The sequence below is a fragment of the Nansenia antarctica genome (genome assembly GCF_963989245.1).
Source record: "Nansenia antarctica genome assembly, chromosome: 7".
Taxonomy (NCBI): domain Eukaryota; kingdom Metazoa; phylum Chordata; class Actinopteri; order Argentiniformes; family Microstomatidae; genus Nansenia; species Nansenia antarctica.
The window spans coordinates 19,065,914-19,083,088 of NC_137677.1; the positions used below are offsets into that span (position 1 = coordinate 19,065,914).

Below are 17,175 nucleotides of genomic sequence, written 5' to 3' on the forward strand. Positions count from 1 at the left end.
AATGTGTGACTGAAGATTCACAATGACAGCTCAATTTTGCAAAAGTTCATTAAGGCCTAGGAGTTTCCATTGTATCTTTGGTGGTAATGTATTGAAGACAGCTATGCAATGAGTCAAGTAACCTAATGTGCAATATTGTTAGTATTTAGGTGTATTAGTGTGTGTTTAGGTTGATGTGATGAATGTTGTTGAATGTGTTGTTTATTAAGCTACCGTACTTGTTGGATACTAAAAATGAAGAATATAGTTCTGAGTAGTTTAAGACTATTTATTGAAACAAAGTAGAGAGAGAGAGAGAATTTTAATGACACTTTATTTACATATCATTCTGACATTACAGCAAAAAGCATTACACAATTACCTGTACATAACACTCGTCTTCCCTTCAAGAAAAAAACTACAGACGATTTGATAAACAATTCTTAAAAACACAACAAAACAAAAAATCAAGTCAGCTCAGTTGCCAATGCCAGCTCATCCACTATTACAGAGCACAACACTCCCTCATGTGCCCATATAATGGCGAACTGATCCAAATTGTTCATAGCTCTGTAATAGTTAAAATCTATGCCCAGTCTGGCCTTGATCATCTTTTTAAAAAGACATACAGCATCATGATCCGAGACCTGTTTTACTTTATTTCTCCTACTGAGATACAGAGCCATCTTTGCTCTCCCTAAAATGAAATTAAACAGATGACACTTGTTTTTTTCTTTTTTGCTGTATTTAAAACCCAAAATGTACCTCTCTTTCGAGAACACCTCTTTACCAGACTGGAAAAGTCTCTTTACTAAACCTAACAGAGGCAACAGCCTGGGGCAATCTAGAAAACAGTGAAACACTGTCTCCCTTTGCGCACAATAAGGACAGTCATGTGAGACATTAGGGTTCAATACGGAAATAAAAGCATTGATAGCCACTATGCCATGTAAAACCCTCCACTGCAGATCGTCAATTTTTTTGAATAATGGTGGTTTGTACAGTGCTCGCCACTCTGGTTTCACCTCATCACTGAGACCAAAGTGTGCTCTCCAGGGAGTATCACCTCTCCCGTTGAGCTTCTCTTTGTGGAGAACCTTGACCAACAGTCTGTACATACATTTACCTTTAACCACATCAAGAAACACACCAGAAACATCTCCTATTGCTAAAAGAGGCCCTGTTCAGTTTTTAAAATCAGGCTGCAGCTTAACTGTAGGAAAAAGATCCTCATCACTAGGATGAAGAGACCCGTTTTTATACTCTGTCAACATGCGACGTTCTATCTCACTGAGCCCCTGCCTCCATTTTCCCAGCATCATATTGACCATCCTGATGGATTTCACCTCCAAACGCGAAGCCAGGGCAGCAGCATTGTCCATGTTTGCCCCTGTCAAATCCACAACATGTCCCAAAGTGGTGACCTTTGACCTGCAGAGCTGTTCGGAGAGTGTCAGTCCCGGCCCACCAGCTACATCCAAACGCGCTCCCAGTACAACTGGCTCTTTCAACAACCAGAACAATGACTTTGAGTAATCCAGTGGTCCTTTCTCGAACAAACTCCATATTTTAAAAAGCACACGGTAAAAAACAGGTAGAACATTTAAACGAGCACTGCTAAAATCCATTAAAAACAGAGAATTCGACAGTCCCAGTCCTCCAAGCCGTTGTAGTATGGCACAAGCCACCGGCCTCCACACCAAGTCTTTTGGCCCATAGAAAAGTCTCTGAATGAACTGGAGTCGGAAAGTTGCACCCCTACTGCACAGGTGCACAAGACCCTGCCCACCCTTAACAATTCGGGAATCAACGAACAGTTATTCTTTTGGATGTTGGTGCACATTGAAGCTACCAGAGGTAAATACATATGTCTGGTGTTTGTTTATAAGCTACATCTACTCGTTGTAGTATGTTATATTTTACTGTAGAGCTAATCGCGGCTAGCGGTTAGCTTAGCATAATTACGTTAGTATGTTGCGAGCCTTTGCTGAGTGATAAATTGTTTCTAGCTTTATCAAAACGAAATAGCTATTGGATTTTGTAGCTCAGTGTATTCTGTTAATTCAGAATTGGAAGTCGAGAGAGCAAGCCAAAGGAAAGCTCTCCGTTGGACAACGGAGACCGTTTCCAATCGCCTGGGGTAACTCGAGACCGTCCATTGAATCTTCGCGTCAGTGTACTTCAATCATTCTCCTGCGCTCTTGGGAGAGCGCTGGACCTCATCCCCCTCATCTCTGCCTCTTTTTACACCATCTTTCAAACCCCTCGTTTACCTACGAGTTCCCCACGAGGTTACGTGAGTACTGAACCACGCACAAGCTTTTGTTTGGACCTCGTGTGGACGAGTGAAGTGGCCATAACAGTTTCAAGGCCCCCCGCTCACAAGCACCGTCAGCTGCAACGGTAACACTAGTTAATGGACTGAGTTACAGAGTGCGTGTGTGTGTGTGAGTGTGGGCCCACCTTTTTATTTTACTGAATGATATATTGTACAATTGTGAATCCTTTGAGTTGACTTTGAGTTTATTGGAAACATTACATTTATTTCCTTGAAAGGAATTGGAATAGGCTTTGAGCCTATATTTTGTTATGTGATATTGTGATATTGTCTGTTGACATTGTATTGTGAATATTGTCTATTGACTTTGTATAACATTATAATTGACTACCAACACTTTAAATTTAGCATTTAGTAAATAAATATATACCCTTTGGTATTTGCATTTAAAGCCACTGTGTTGTGTCATAAACAGGTAATAGGCAATTCATATGATAATTAAAACATAAATACATTAAAAGGATTAAAAAGGAAGTCCTATTTAAAATACTTCCACATAGTTAATGGAGGCACTGATCGTCATAATTTGAATAGTTTATTATTACAGGTAATACCGCCACTTATTTAAAATAGAACTCAGGCCCCGCCCATTATGGCAGGGGTTACAATTACCAAAACACGACCCCTATACGACATGTTTGGTACAATCCATTTCCATTTCTTTAAACGACCTTGAGCTATTTCTAGTACGTTCTCCCAGTTTTTACATTTAAAAGTATCATCCCCTAAAAACACACCCACATATTTAAGCCCTCCCTTCTTCCAATGCAGGCCCCCTGGTAAAATGAGTCTACTACTCAAGTTACCTACCATGAGTGCTTCGCTCTTCCCCCAATTGACCTTAGCCGATGAAATCAAAGCAAAACGTTCCACATTTTCAACTAACACATTAATATCCTCCTGTTTACTTATAAAAATAACCAAATCGTCTGCATATGCTGATAGCTTAAAAGGTGCGATGCATCCAGGGACACTTACACCAGAGAGGCTTGCCCTGAGTCTGTGTAGCAGGGGTTCAAATGCCAGGGAATACAGCATTCCCGACAAAGAACACCCCTGCCTAATACCCCTCTGAATTTTAAAAGGAGCACTCAAACCACCATTAATCTTTAGCACACTCTCAATGTTACTGTACATGGCCTTGATCTTGGCTATGAGACCTGGGCTGAAACCAAAAGCCTCCAGAGTTTTCCACAAGTACTGATGTTCAACCCTGTCAAAAGCCTTCTCCTGGTCTATGGAAATAAGACCAGTTTCCAACCCCAAAGCACTAGAGATGTCAAGAAAATCCCGAATCAAAAAAAACATTGTCACTGATCAACCTGTTAGGCACACAATAGGTCTGGTCACGGTGGATCACCTTCCCCATTACCTCTCTCAGCCTGGTAGCTAACACCTTGGAGAGGAGCTTATACTCGGTACACAGAAGTGAGACAGGCCTCCAGTTCTTAATCTCCATTAAGTCTCCCTTCTTTGGCAACAGCGTAATTACTGCCCTCCTGCAGCTCAGCGGCAGCTGTCCTCCAGTGAGACTATCTCTGAGTACCATCAGGAGATCCTCCCCCATCACTGACCACATTCTCTTATAAAACTCCACAGGCAACCCATCTATACCTGGAGCTTTCCCATTTTCCATGCTCTGCAGGGCAGTATGAAGCTCATCAAGAGACACATCCGCCTCCAGCTCTGCGCTGGACTCTTTTTCTACCTTTGGTAGACCTTCATAAAAATCATGCGATACCTCCTGCTCCTCTCCAAGTTCAGACTGGAAGAGGCTACTATAAAATCCAACAGCATGCCTCCTGATGTCAGTGGACTCAGACAGTATATGACCTGTGTCTGAGCGCATGCTGTGGATGAGCCTCTTCTGACCATTCTTGTGCTCCAGACCAAAAAAGAAACGGGAAGATGCATCCATCTCCGAAATGTTTCTAAAACGTGACCTCACCAGAGCACCCTGTGCTGAGATACCTAACAGGTCAGCCAGAGCAGACTTTTTAGCTTTGAGAGCCCCAATATGGCCTCGATCTCCTGTGGATTCTGCGAGCTCTTGAAGCTCCTCCACATCAATCTCTAGAGCCTTCATAGATCTGGCTATATCTCTAGTAACATTTTGAGTGTACTGTTGGCAAAACTGCTTAATCTTGCACTTCCCCACATCCCACCACTGCTGTATTGAGGTAAAACTGTCCTCTGTCTGCTTATGAACCTTCCATAAATAGGTAAGAGCGTTCCTAAAATGTTTATCAGTTAAAAGAGACATTAAAATGCCAATAAGCACTTTGTGGTTTCACACACTTGATAAAAACAGAGCAGTACACAAGAGAATGATCAGTAAAACCAACAGGAGTTATATAACAACTTTTAAAAACACTAAAATGGTGTTTAAAACAATAAAACCGATCAAGTCTGGCCATTGATAAAACATCATCCCTAGTATGAACCCAAGTGTATTGCTTCTTCTTTTGATGCATCCGCCTCCACACATCACACAGTTCATACGTCTCAATTACCCTAGAGAGACGACTACGAGATGCAGAGTGAGGCTCTTGGTGATTCCTATCTAAAACGGGGTTAACAGTACAGTTAAAATCCCCTCCCAGAAATAAAAATTCTTCATTATCACACCCCTTAATAACATCAGCCAAAGAGTCTAAAAAACACACTCTTTCCAAACCAACATTTGGGGCATAAACAACAATAAATACAATTTTCACCTTCTCATATAAAACTCTTACTTTTAAAAGACGTCCCTTTACAACCTCCTCAATCTCACATGACTGTGGTAAAAAATTACTGGAAAATAAAATCCCCACTCCACCACTATTACTGGTGTTATGGCTTAAAACTATTTCTCCCTTCCATTCTCTTTTCCAAGCCACTGTGTTGTCCTCAGTGCTGTGTGTCTCTTGGATAAGCATCACATCAATACCCTTTAAGTCCATTAATTGATAGAGAGATGCCCTCTTTGCATCATCCCTTGCACCATTTAGATTTAGAGTACCTATTTTGAATTCTGCCATGATAAAATATCCAAACTGCAGGACATAAAATACTAAAAAGAGACCAGATAACTTAACCCTCATTGGAGATTTTTGTTCTTGACTTTTGGACAATTTTCTTTAAACGATAAATCTCCTGCTCAGAGAAACCTTCATCGTTCATGTCATTGCGTTTCATTAGCCACGTTCCACCTTAACTGCCCTTGTGCCTTTCGTATCCTGTAGAAAACGTTTTATTCTATTTAAAGAATAACCATCCCTCCTGTCAGCCTGAGACTGAGTGGGAGGCAGAGACTCCACATCATCCCCGACGTCCGAGTCTCCACTGTCAATGACTGCCTCCCGCTCTGGTTGGCACTCTTTTTTTGCTCTAGAGTCAGATTGACTGACCTCAGTTTTCCTTTTTTGGGTAGTTTTGATACCATCAGCATTAAGTTCCATTTCCTCCTCATTTGCGTTATCCTCTACTTCTCCAGTAGCTAGACCAGCCCGTTTGCCCAGTCTGATTCTTTCTTCAATTCCGACCCCTGTCTTCTGACCTCCCACTTCTTCACCCTCCTCGACCACAGTGACCTTCTCAACAGCCTTCGGCTTCCTCTTCCCCTTTCCCGTTATCACATTTATTCCTGCCTCCACTACCAAACCTCCCCTTTTCTCCTGCACCTGCTCACCCTGTTCTGCCCCCTCTACCAGGTCTATCCCCTCCTCCTGCTCACCCCCCCCTGTCTCCTCCACCAGGCCTAGGCCTCTCCTCTCCTCCTGCACCTTCTGACCTTGTTCTGTCTCCTCCACCAGGTCTATCCCCTCCTCCTGCACCTTCTGAGCCTGTCCTGTCTTCTCCACCAGGTCTATCCCCTCCTCCTGCACCTTCTGAGCCTGTCCTGTCTTCTCCACCAACCCTTCTCCTGTCTCTTTCTTCCCAGAGGTTCTCTCTCGACTCTTGTTGGTGCTTGAGCTACTTGGGCCTGCCCTGGTTGACGGCGGTGTTTGCTCAGTGGGCCCAGGCCTTTTATTAGGACAGGACCTAATCATGTGACCTTCCATCCCACACCCAAAGCATTTAATTGTATCTGAAGTTATATAAATAATATAATCGAAGTCATCCACTCTAAACTTCATTGATAAATTCAGATCACTTATTCCATTTTTCAAAATCATGAAAACCTGTCTTCTGAAAGATACCACATGCTTTAACAGAGGGGATTTACAACCCAGTGAAATCATCTTCACCTGGGACACTAACTGACCGTGCCTAGCCAGTTCCCTCTCCAGAACCTAATTTCTCACAAAAGGAGGAACATTAGATATCGTTATCCTTTGTGCTTGACTTACTAAAGGAAACACAGGGATAAAGGTGTCCTGGACAACCACTCCCTCCTCCACCATCAAATTCACTTTATCAACACAGTCCCAAAAAATTACAACTGCGTTGTTCATCCGCGATGCAGATCTCACACTGTCATGCCCGACAACAGCTCCGACGGCTAAACTACACTCTTCCACGGTGCAGTTTGGTCCCGGAGAGAGCTTTATAGCGTGTCTCCGCGTCAGGCGTTCAAACCCCATGGCAGCAGGTGGCATGCCGACCAGAAGAACTGGTGGCTGCTACGCGCTCCAAAACCCACCAAACCTAAACTAACAACACTAAACAAACGACAAACAAAACGTACATATATAATAGACACACAGATAGAAGATAGAAATAACTTTCAGAAAGTTTTAACTCACGCAAACCGCTCAGTCAAAACCGCTCGCTCGCTCAAACACTCCCGACACACACGCATGCGCACAGAGAGAGAGAGAGAGAGAGAGAGAGAGAGAGAGATGTGTGTGTGTGAGAGTGTGTCTATAGAATGGTAAGGTGTTTATGTGTGTGTAGAACGGTAAGGTGTTTATGTGTGTGTGTGTGTGTGTAGAACGGTAAGGTGTTTATGTGTGTGTGTGTGTGTGTAGAATGGTAAGGTGTTTATGTGTGTGTGTGTGTGTGTGTGTGTGTGTGTGTGTGTGTGTAGAAAGGTAAGGTGTGTGTGTGTGTGTGTGTAGAACGGTAAGGTGTTTATGTGTGTGTGTGTGTGTGTGTGTGTAGAATGGTAAGGTGTTTATGTGTGTGTGTGTGTGTGTAGAACGGTAAGGTGTTTATGTGTGTGTGTGTGTGTGTGTGTGTGTGTGTAGAATGGTACGGTGTTTATGTGTGTGTGTGTGTAGAACGGTAAGGTGTTTATGTGTGTGTGTGTGTAGAACGGTAAGGTGTTTATGTGTGTGTGTGTGTGTCTAGAATGGTAAGGTGTTTATGTTCACGGGGATGTTGGAGGCGGTGGCAGACGTGCATCAGCTGACCTTCATCCTGGGACATGAGATGGCCCACGCCGTCATGGGACACTCTGTGAGTACACACCCCTGTGTGTGTGTGTGTGTGTGTGTGTGTACGCATCTGTGTGTGTCTGCATGCGTCTATGTGCCTCTGTATTTTTTTGTGCGTGTGTGTATGTCCGTCTGTGTGTGTGAGTGTGTGTGTGTGTGTGTGTGTGTGCGTGCGTCAGGGTTTCCGTTAGAAAAAATTGCCGCCGGTCATCGTGTCCAGGAAGATTTTGATTTACCGGACAAACGTGAGATATTCCGGTCATCATATTAAAATATAATATAGCTGTATAATATAGGCTCCTACCTGGTCAACAGCCTTTGCAGCATCTAGCGCGGCCAGCGCAACTCGGTGGGCACCACAGTGCACCTGAATGGAAAACGCACTCTGTTTCTTCAGAAGAGCACCAACTCCAGCACGCTTCCCCATCATTACACTGGCCCCATCCGAGCCCAGGCCAATGACGCGGGACAGCTCCACACCTCTCTCGCGGAGCACCTCCACCACTTTGTCAAATATACACTGTGCGGTCCCGGAGTGCACATCATAATTGCCCAGAAAACATGTCTCAACTCTTCCTTTTATTTCCAACTTCACGTATATAATCAGCTTCTTGTCCACTGTGATATTTACTGTCTCATCAATGATAATTCCAATGAAGTCACTCCCCTTTAGCTTTTCATCCAGCTGATCCATCACAACATCTTCCAGTGCCCTTTCCATGTCATCAACGGAGTCGCTGTGGCGGTAAATGCCCTCACTCAAGACAAAATCTGGAGCCTTAACTGCTTTCAGTAGCTCAGTCAGTCCCACATACTGATGACATGCGATGCCATTTTTTGCCATGTGAAATGCAACTTGTAGCTGAGAGTGCAGCTTATTGTTAGCCGTTTCATTAGCCTGCTCACAGTGGCCTTTCATAGTGGTTTGCTGTTGCCTCAAACTGACCGCCGATGTGCTCACTGCACCGCCTGTGATCAGTGAGAGCCGACATTCTCATATTTGTTGCTCCTCTCGTGAATCCGTTATTCCTCCCCGATTTTTTGCACGGTGAGCAGAACATTTTTCCTTCCTCATCTAAACGCAGCCAGGGGAAAGTTTCTTTCCATTCAACTCTGAACCCTCAAGCCGCCTCCATCTCTTTACAGTCAGACTTCTCCTCAGACTCATTGTAGCTTGGTTTCATGAAGTAATTGTTAAGCTTACTTTGTCTTGCCATGTTTACATTAATTTAATCGCTCGCTATGGTGCACTTTGAGCTGCAACGTTTGCGTATTATTATGGTGGCCGGGTTGGCAGGGTTGCCAGATGGGCCGGGTTATCGCCGAATGGGCTACTGGGTTTAGCGGTAATAGACTGGTTAGGCTGTATTGTCAATCCCATCTGGCAACCCTGCCGCCGCTGTTTCGCATAGGCTAGCCTACACATTAGGAGTCATCATCATGCCGGCGTCAAATCATATCATAATAAAAGAAATACATAGCCTATATATTCGTCTTTTTTAAAATAGAAGGAATCAGAATGTGAACTTTAGCGAATTGTATTCAAATTGTGCTTAGAGGGAATTATTTTCACCGGACATTATGACCGACGAGTTTTAAATTTGTCGGACTTCAACAAATTTTACCGGACAAAGACCGGTAATTACCGGTTAACGGAAACCCTGGCGTGCGTGCGTGTCTATGTTCGTCTGTCTGTCTGTCTGTGTGTGTGTGTCTATGTTCGTCTGTCTGTGTGTGTGTGTGCGTGTCTATGTCCGTCTGTCTGTGTGTGTGTGTGGGTGTCTCTATGTCTATCTATATGTGTGTGTGTGTGTGTGTGTGTGTGTGTGTGTGCGTGTGTGTGTGTGGAAGGAAGCCTTTTCAACCAAGATCTTGAAATACCAACAGCTGGGGCAGGCCATATCACAACTGGGTTACAGATGTAAACTTGTAGATTTTTAGGTCGATTGTACGATCAGAGAATACGTTTGAGGTGCAATTGCGTGTCTGCATTGCGAAGGTTTAAAGTCCTTTGAGGAAACGCTGCACTGAGAATGTAATTAGATAAGAGAGAAGGTCGATGGGCTCAGCTGGACCCACATTCTATTGGATTTCGAGACTTAAATCTCCAAATCTCTGCAAGTACTAAAAGTTCAGCTGAAATAGACGAGTGATCAATACTCCTTCTCCTCCTCTCTCTCTCTCTCTCGGTCTCTCTCTCTCTGACAAGTTGTGCTACCATGTATGTTTGTATTCCCCTCTCTCTCCCCCCTCCCCCCCTCTCACCTCCCCCCCAACCCCCCCTTTCCCTCCCCCTTCCCTCTCCCCTCTCCCCCCCAACCCCCCTTTCACCTCCCTCCCCCCATCCCTCTCTACCCTCCTCCTCTCCACCCTATCCCTTCCCATCCCCTCCCAACTCCCCTCTCCCCCCTCTCAGGCGGAGCAGGCCAGCATGTGTCATGTTGTGGACTTGTTGTCTCTGATCCTGCTGACGGCCATCTGGGCCGTGTGTCCCCGAGACAGCCTAGCTCTGCTGACCCAATGGATACAGAGCAAACTCATAGAGGTGAGACACACTCATACATACGAGACGAGACGAGATAGCCCTGGTTCACTACTGAGCTGACAGGCCTCCTACATAAGAGGAATCAGCTCTGTTTACTGGTGGTCGACCACATGAAGGACAGCTATTTCCTTGGAATAAGGACAGCCTTTTATGCTTGAATTTGTTTTTATAATTAACATCTCTCTCTCTCTCTCTCTCTCTCTCTCTCTCTCTCTCTCTCTCTCTCTCTCTCTCTCTCTCTCTCTCTCTCTCTCTCTCTCCCTCCCAGTTCATGGTTGATCGTCCCTACAGTAGGAAGTTGGAGGCAGAAGCTGACCAGGTTGGGTTGCAGCTTGCTGCCAAGGTACTAACCTCTCTCTCTCTCTCTCTCTCTCTCTCTCTCTCTCTCTCTCTCTCTCTCTCTCTCTCTCTCTCTCTCTCTCTCTCTCTCTCTCTCTCTCTCGTGCTCACCATGCTACTACAGTAGTAACACTGTAGTCTCCCCTACAATACACTAGATGGTGCTGTTGCCTAGTGGAAATAATCAACCCCGCTCTACCCAAGCAGACAGAAGGATGCGCGCCGGCCCGTTTCCACGACAACCAGTTGCTCAGGACAGCGAGCGGTCATGTGCATTGGTGTAGCCCTTTGTGTTTTGTGTGTGTGCGTGCGTGACTGTACATGCGCACGCGTGTGTGTGTAACCCCTGTCTCTACCGTATCTTATCCCCAGGCGTGTGCAGACGTGCGGGCCGGTCCGGTGTTCTGGCAGCAGATGGAGGTCCGGGACCAGCTGACAGGAGAGCCCAGCGTGCCCGAGTGGCTCTCCACACACCCCTCACACAGGAACAGAGTCACCCAGCTGGACAGGCTGGTGCCAGAGGTAACACACCTCTCACACACACACACACACACACACACACACTACAGACGCACACACACACACACACTACGTACGCACACACACACACACACACACACATATTACAGACGTACGCACGCGCGCACACACACACACACTACAGACGTACACACACACACACACACACACACACACACACACTACAGACGTACGCACGCACACACACACACACACACACACACACTACAGACGTACGTCGTACGCACACACACACACACACAGCATTGTCCCGGTTCCCATGTTGCCAGGTTGGGTGTGCTGTGCTAGTGTTGGTCTCTATGATAGATGTGGTTCTGTGTTGCTGCTGTTTTGCCGGAGATGAACAAGGACACTCCTGGTCTCACCTCTCGGGTCAATCGTAGTGAGTTCAGCGTGTGTGTGCGCGTGCATGTGTGTGTCTGAGAGAGAGACACACGCATACACACACACACACCATGCCGTTTCTCCAGTCAACCTGGAGAGGAGTGTGTTGTAGTGTGAGTCCTGTAGATCAGAGTAAGGAACGGTAGCCAACCCTCCACGTTGTCCATATGTGTTGTGATGCCGTTCCTCCTCCATTACAATGAGCCCTCCCTCCCTCCCTCCGTCCCCCTCCTCCCCCCCTCCCTCCCTCCCCCTCCTCCCCCCAGCAGACTGTGTAGATGTGGCTGTGCTGTAGACACGGAGAGAGGAGGACAGCGGGAGAGAGAGGGAGGGGAAAGAAAGAAGGGGTTCAGCAGGTGAGGAGGGAAATGTTTCGGGTGTCCGTCGTTAAGGGCCGGGGCATCTGCTGAGGCCCCCCCCGCCTCGTTAAAACAGTGTCCTCAATAATAGATTGAGCGTTAGCGTCCCCTGTCAAGAGAGACGAATGAACCCATTAGATCCACTGTATGTTACCATCTCTCTCTCTCTCACACACACACAACGTGACCTACGTCATCACAGACCAGTCGACAACTTCAACATGTTATTTTATTGTTTAGGCTTCTTCTATGGACTGGTTGTGTATTGGGAACAGATAGGATGGATGTTGACGGTGAATCTAGTACAGGGTTAGTAGGCTAGTACAATGCTAGTAGGCTAGCACAACGCTAGTAGGCTAGTACAATGCTAGTAGGTTAGCACAATGCTAGTAGGCTAGTACAATGCTATTACAATACTAGTAGGGTAGTACAATGCTATTACAATGCTAGTAGGGTAGTACAATGCTATTACAATACTAGTAGGCTAGTACAATGCTATTATAATGCCAGTGCTAGTACAATGCTAGTGGGTTAGTATACATCTACATTTACGGCATTTAGCAGACGCCTTATTCCAAAGCGACTTACAATCGATACATTTGACTAAGCAAGTGAATCATCAATTCACCAGTCGTAGCAGGAAGAGTAATCTAGCTCAGGCCAGGGGCCATTGACAGTCATCGTAATAGAAATAATTACTCTTTTTTATTTAATAGACAGAGACTGGAGAAGTACAAGGGTATCAATCAATCAGGTGTCTCAGGAGACACAGTGCGGAGGGGTAGTAGATGTCGGATTTTAAAATGTCAGATTTCATGTGACTTGCGCTGTTCACACAGTCATGCATAAATGAGACCTGAGTCGCATGTCGACAAAAAAATAGGATTTGGGTCACATTTCACTGCCGTGTGGATGAAGCCTAGGTGACTGCTGCCCAGGCTTAATAGCTGGCCTCACAGCCTCAACAGAAACACAACTCCTAACCCACAACTACCAAAAACACAATGATACAATTCACTTACTTCAGACTTAGAAAAAAGGTATCTCCGCTCACTCAGTCACAATGTATTAGTGACTAGGTGACTGCTACTTGGTGACTTCTACTAGTACAATGCTAGTAGGCTAGTACAATGCTTGTAGGCTAGTACAGTGCTAACAGTGCTAGTAGAGTGCTAGTAGGCAAGTACAGTGCAGTTTGTGTATTGGGCACAGATTGGATGGATGTTGACGGTGAGTGTAGTAGTACAATGGTAGTACTACTACTAGGTCGTCCTCGGGCGCTTCCAGTCATCCTGATTCTCCATACATCTGGTTAGCTCGCCGGTACTTTTCCGCTCCTGCATCTTTCTTGAGTACGTCCATGTATGTTAGTGTGGGACACCCTCGTGATCGATGCCCGTGTGTTGGCTCCCACAGAACCAGTTTGCTGGCTGGCAGCTCCTGGTGTCTCTGGCAGTGACCTGCCAGCCTCATTCTCCTGACTGCTATTTTCTCACACACTGGCCATGCCATAGTAGGTTAGTACAATGCTAGTAGGCTAGCACAATTCTACTAGGCTAGTACAGTGCTAACAGTGCAAGTACAGTGCAGTTAGCCTAGCGCTAATCAACGGCCTGCCCCGATGCTCACATGACAGCGTTTCCTTGTTTCTCCCACGCGGAAACAAAAACAAAATGGCCGGATGTTGTGAACAGGAATGTTGAGGCGTGTGTGTTACGGTTGGATCTAATGTACGGTGACCAGACGTCCCTGATTTCCGGGGACAACCCCCGGTTCGGGTGACCTGTCCCCGACAACAAACCGTCCCCGGAAAAGTCCCCGTTTCAAGCATTTCATTTTTATTTTTTATTTTTTTATCTTGGCTTGTATTGTCACCGAACCTGCTGCCAAGGGTCCTACCCATGGGGTCCTCCACCCCTTTATAACGTCAATGTATGCATATTACCCGTTAATGGACGATCGTTACATTCAATAGAAAGCATTTCAGCCCTGATTGTTCCCCATTAACGAGCTCATTATGATTGAATGGAGCAATAACAAGGTCATTCTTCACCACTCAGTGAATTACATCCAAGCGTGGGGAAAGCACGCAGACAGTCTCAATAATACAATGAAATATATGCAGTGGGTGTATAAAGTTGTTTTAAATTATTAATAAAAATACAATACAATATACAGAATTTTGACAACATCATTAGTCTTATGTTAGGCTTAAACATTATGTTAGGCTTAAAGTATGAGTAGGGTAGTGGAGATAAAAATGGGCATAAAAAGCACAATAGTGTGTACAAATTCACCAGAATGCAGGAAATTAAGTGTTAAATCCTCTTTTTTTCTGGGGGAGGACCCCCAGACCCCCCGCTTGGTTGATGGTTGGCTCGTCAACCTGAACAGTTCTAAGAATTACTTTTAATACCACTTACAGTACACTGACACTAATGTTGAGATGCACATTCCAGTTGTTACACTTGAGTATTCTTGCTTGTGTCTTATTGGTCAAAATAAGGTCAAAATAAATGAAACAGCAATTGTCCCCGTTTCTGTATTTCATCATGATAAAATGTATACATTTTTCCTAAAAAGTTGGAAATGTCCCCAGATTGCATCTGAGAAATCTGGTCACCTTAATCTAATGCCATGATTCAGTGCATTGTAAGCATGGCTGTTTTAGTGCATGCTAGCATGGCTGATTATTACACTCTGAAATTCAAGAGGTGTGAAGCAGAAGAGAGACACACAACTTCAAACCACATTAAGGGATGGGTCAGGTTTTTTTTTTCCGATGTTCGACCTCATTTTACCACTTACTTGGAGTGCTGCAGAGTGAGACACTTGTTTCTTTCGGTCATATTTCCATACATGAGCTTCCTGCTGGCTTGCTCTGGGGCTACACTGGTAGGGCTAAATGCTAGCGCCAGGAGCCAGCCACAGGAAGCTCAAGAAAATAGGGCCCGAAAACAAGTGTCTGGGTGATTCTACAACACTGGAAAATGAAATGAATGATGAAATGAAAACAACCGGAACGATGCCTTTAATGTAGATATTTTGTGTGTGTGGATATGTGTGCGTGCGTGCGTGCATGCGTGCTCGCGTGTGTGTCTGTTTGTAACCCCATGTGACACGCAGGAGTGTGTTTAACCTTGGGTGGGGGTGCTGGTCCTGGAACAGAGTCCCCCCACACCATCCACTGCTCTAAGCAGGAGAGGAACAGATGGGTATACTACTAATTGTCTAATTGCACCACTAAATGGAGTGTGTGTGTGTGTGTGTGTGTGTGTGTGTGTGCGCGCGTGCGTGTGTAGGACCCCCCCTGTTGAATCCCTGCCTGGGAAATTAACCACTAGAAACAGTGATCCTGCAGAGTTCTGTCTGCAGGCGCTGGACTGGTGATTACTGTATTGTTCGGGGAGATATTTACTGTGAGTGTGTGTGTGTGTGTCTGTGTGTCAGCCTTGAGACGATGATCCTATAACACCTCCTCTCTAAGGCTGCCTGCTGTGATGAAAACAAACGTAATGCGCTGATGCTCTCTGTGAAGAGGCCGGGAGGTTTAGCTCAAGGTTAGCTTAGCTTAGCGTCTCTCAGCCTCCGACCTTGGGAGACGTCCCGAGCTTACCGCAGCCTCCGCCCAACAGCCCTCACGCAGTGCCCAAACCGGGGCCTTTTCTCCACCTAGAAAACAACCCCACAGCCAGCCCCCACAGGCCCCGTGGCGGGTGTGGTGCTGAGTGCGACAGTAAGTAAGAGAGGGGGGTCGATGAGGTTTCGGGGGAGGATGAGGATGAAGGAGCTCCTTTAAGTGCTAGCCTAGCTAGCCTAGCTAACCTAGCTGTTAGCGGTTAGCTCTCTCTCTCTCTACCTGCTTACATCTGTGACCTACTGCGTCCTTACAGCCCCAGTAGGTCTCTCAGGTCCTCTGACCAGGGTTTGTTGGTTGTCCCCCGACGTGCCAGATTAAAAACCAAGGGTGATCGAGCATTCCAAACCGTGGCTCCCAAACTTTGGAATGCTCTTCCCTTGGATCTTAGATCAGCAGTCTCGGTCGAGGCTTTTAAACAGCTAAAGACTATCCTGTATAGACAGGCTTTTTTTGGCTAACCCCAAAAGCTTGTCTTTCTGTGTCCTGTTGATATTGTTGTACACTTATTGTTTGTTACTTGTTCTTATTTTCACTTGTTTGCCTATTTTAACCTGCTATAACTTTTGCTCTTGTATTATGTTCTTATATATGTAAAGCACTTTGTGACCCCTGGTCTGGGATAGGGGCTATAGAAAAACATTTGACTTACTCACTCTCTCTCTCTCTCTCTCTCTCTGGAGGCTCTGAGGTTGAGGGAGAGCTGCGCCTGTCCCGCGCTGCCCGCCACCGACCCCCGGGCCGTCTTCTCCCGGAGCGTCCGGTTGCTGCTGGACGACGCCAAAGAGCGGGGGAGGAAGGGGGAGGAGGAGAGACTGAAGACCCCGCTCCAGACCGCCGCGGGAGTCCAGCTACACACACACACACACACACGCACTGGGGGTCTGGCGACATCCCTCCTAGCCTCTGCAGCCCCAGGCCCGGGCCCAGACCCAGAACAGGAAGAGGAGCAGAGGCCGTGTACAGGAGATGTACATGTTAAGTGAATACAGTCACAGTGCATTCGGAAAGGTATTCAGACCCCGTCACTTTTCCCACATGTTGTTGTGTTTTAGACAGGGGTGCACGTAACGCTTTTGGTCTGGTTTCTCAGAGGAGCACCTGGAGATGTTGCTTGGCGCTGCTCGCCCTCCTCTGTGTATGACTCGGTCAACATAGTGACGACAGGCAGATTAGTTACATTCAGAAAGTCAGAAAAGTCATTCTGTTGTCCCTTACACTTCCCTTGGGCAGGTTCTTACGAAGCAGTCAGGTACAGTTCTCCTACACGCAGTCAGGTACAGTTCTCCTACACGCAGTCAGGTACAGTTCTCCTACACGCAGTCAGGTACAGTTCTCCTACAAGCAGTCAGGTACAGTTCTCCTACAAGCAGTCAGGTACAGTTCTCCTACACGCAGTCAGGTACAGTTCTCCTACAAGCAGTCAGGTACAGTTCTCCTACACGCAGTCAGGTACAGTTCTCCTACACGCAGTCAGGTACAGTGTTCCTACAAGCAGTCAGGTACAGTTCTCCTACACGCAGTCAGGTACAGTTCTCCTACAAGCAGTCAGGTACAGTTCTCCTACAAGCAGTCAGGTACAGTTCTCCTACACGCAGTCAGGTACAGTTCTCCTACAAGCAGTCAGGTACAGTTCTCCTACACGCAGTCAGGTACAGTTCTCCTACAAGCAGTCAGGTACAGTTCTCCTA

General features: G+C 46.1%; 1 protein-coding gene across 1 annotated transcript; it reads left to right on the forward strand.

Annotated features, from left to right (window-relative positions):
• Positions 1 to 1,359: 1,359 nt before the first annotated feature.
• On the forward strand, positions 1,360 to 16,776 carry LOC308162477 (metalloendopeptidase OMA1, mitochondrial-like; the record flags this gene model as incomplete). The annotated part of the gene is made up of 6 exons (XM_080536627.1): positions 1,360 to 1,431; positions 7,595 to 7,702; positions 10,097 to 10,225; positions 10,494 to 10,568; positions 10,937 to 11,086; positions 16,168 to 16,776. The coding sequence occupies 6 exons, from the start codon at positions 1,360 to 1,362 to the stop codon at positions 16,468 to 16,470; spliced, it is 837 nt and encodes a 278-aa protein (XP_080392753.1). The 3' UTR covers positions 16,471 to 16,776.
• Between the last annotated feature and the right edge of the window lie 399 nt (positions 16,777 to 17,175).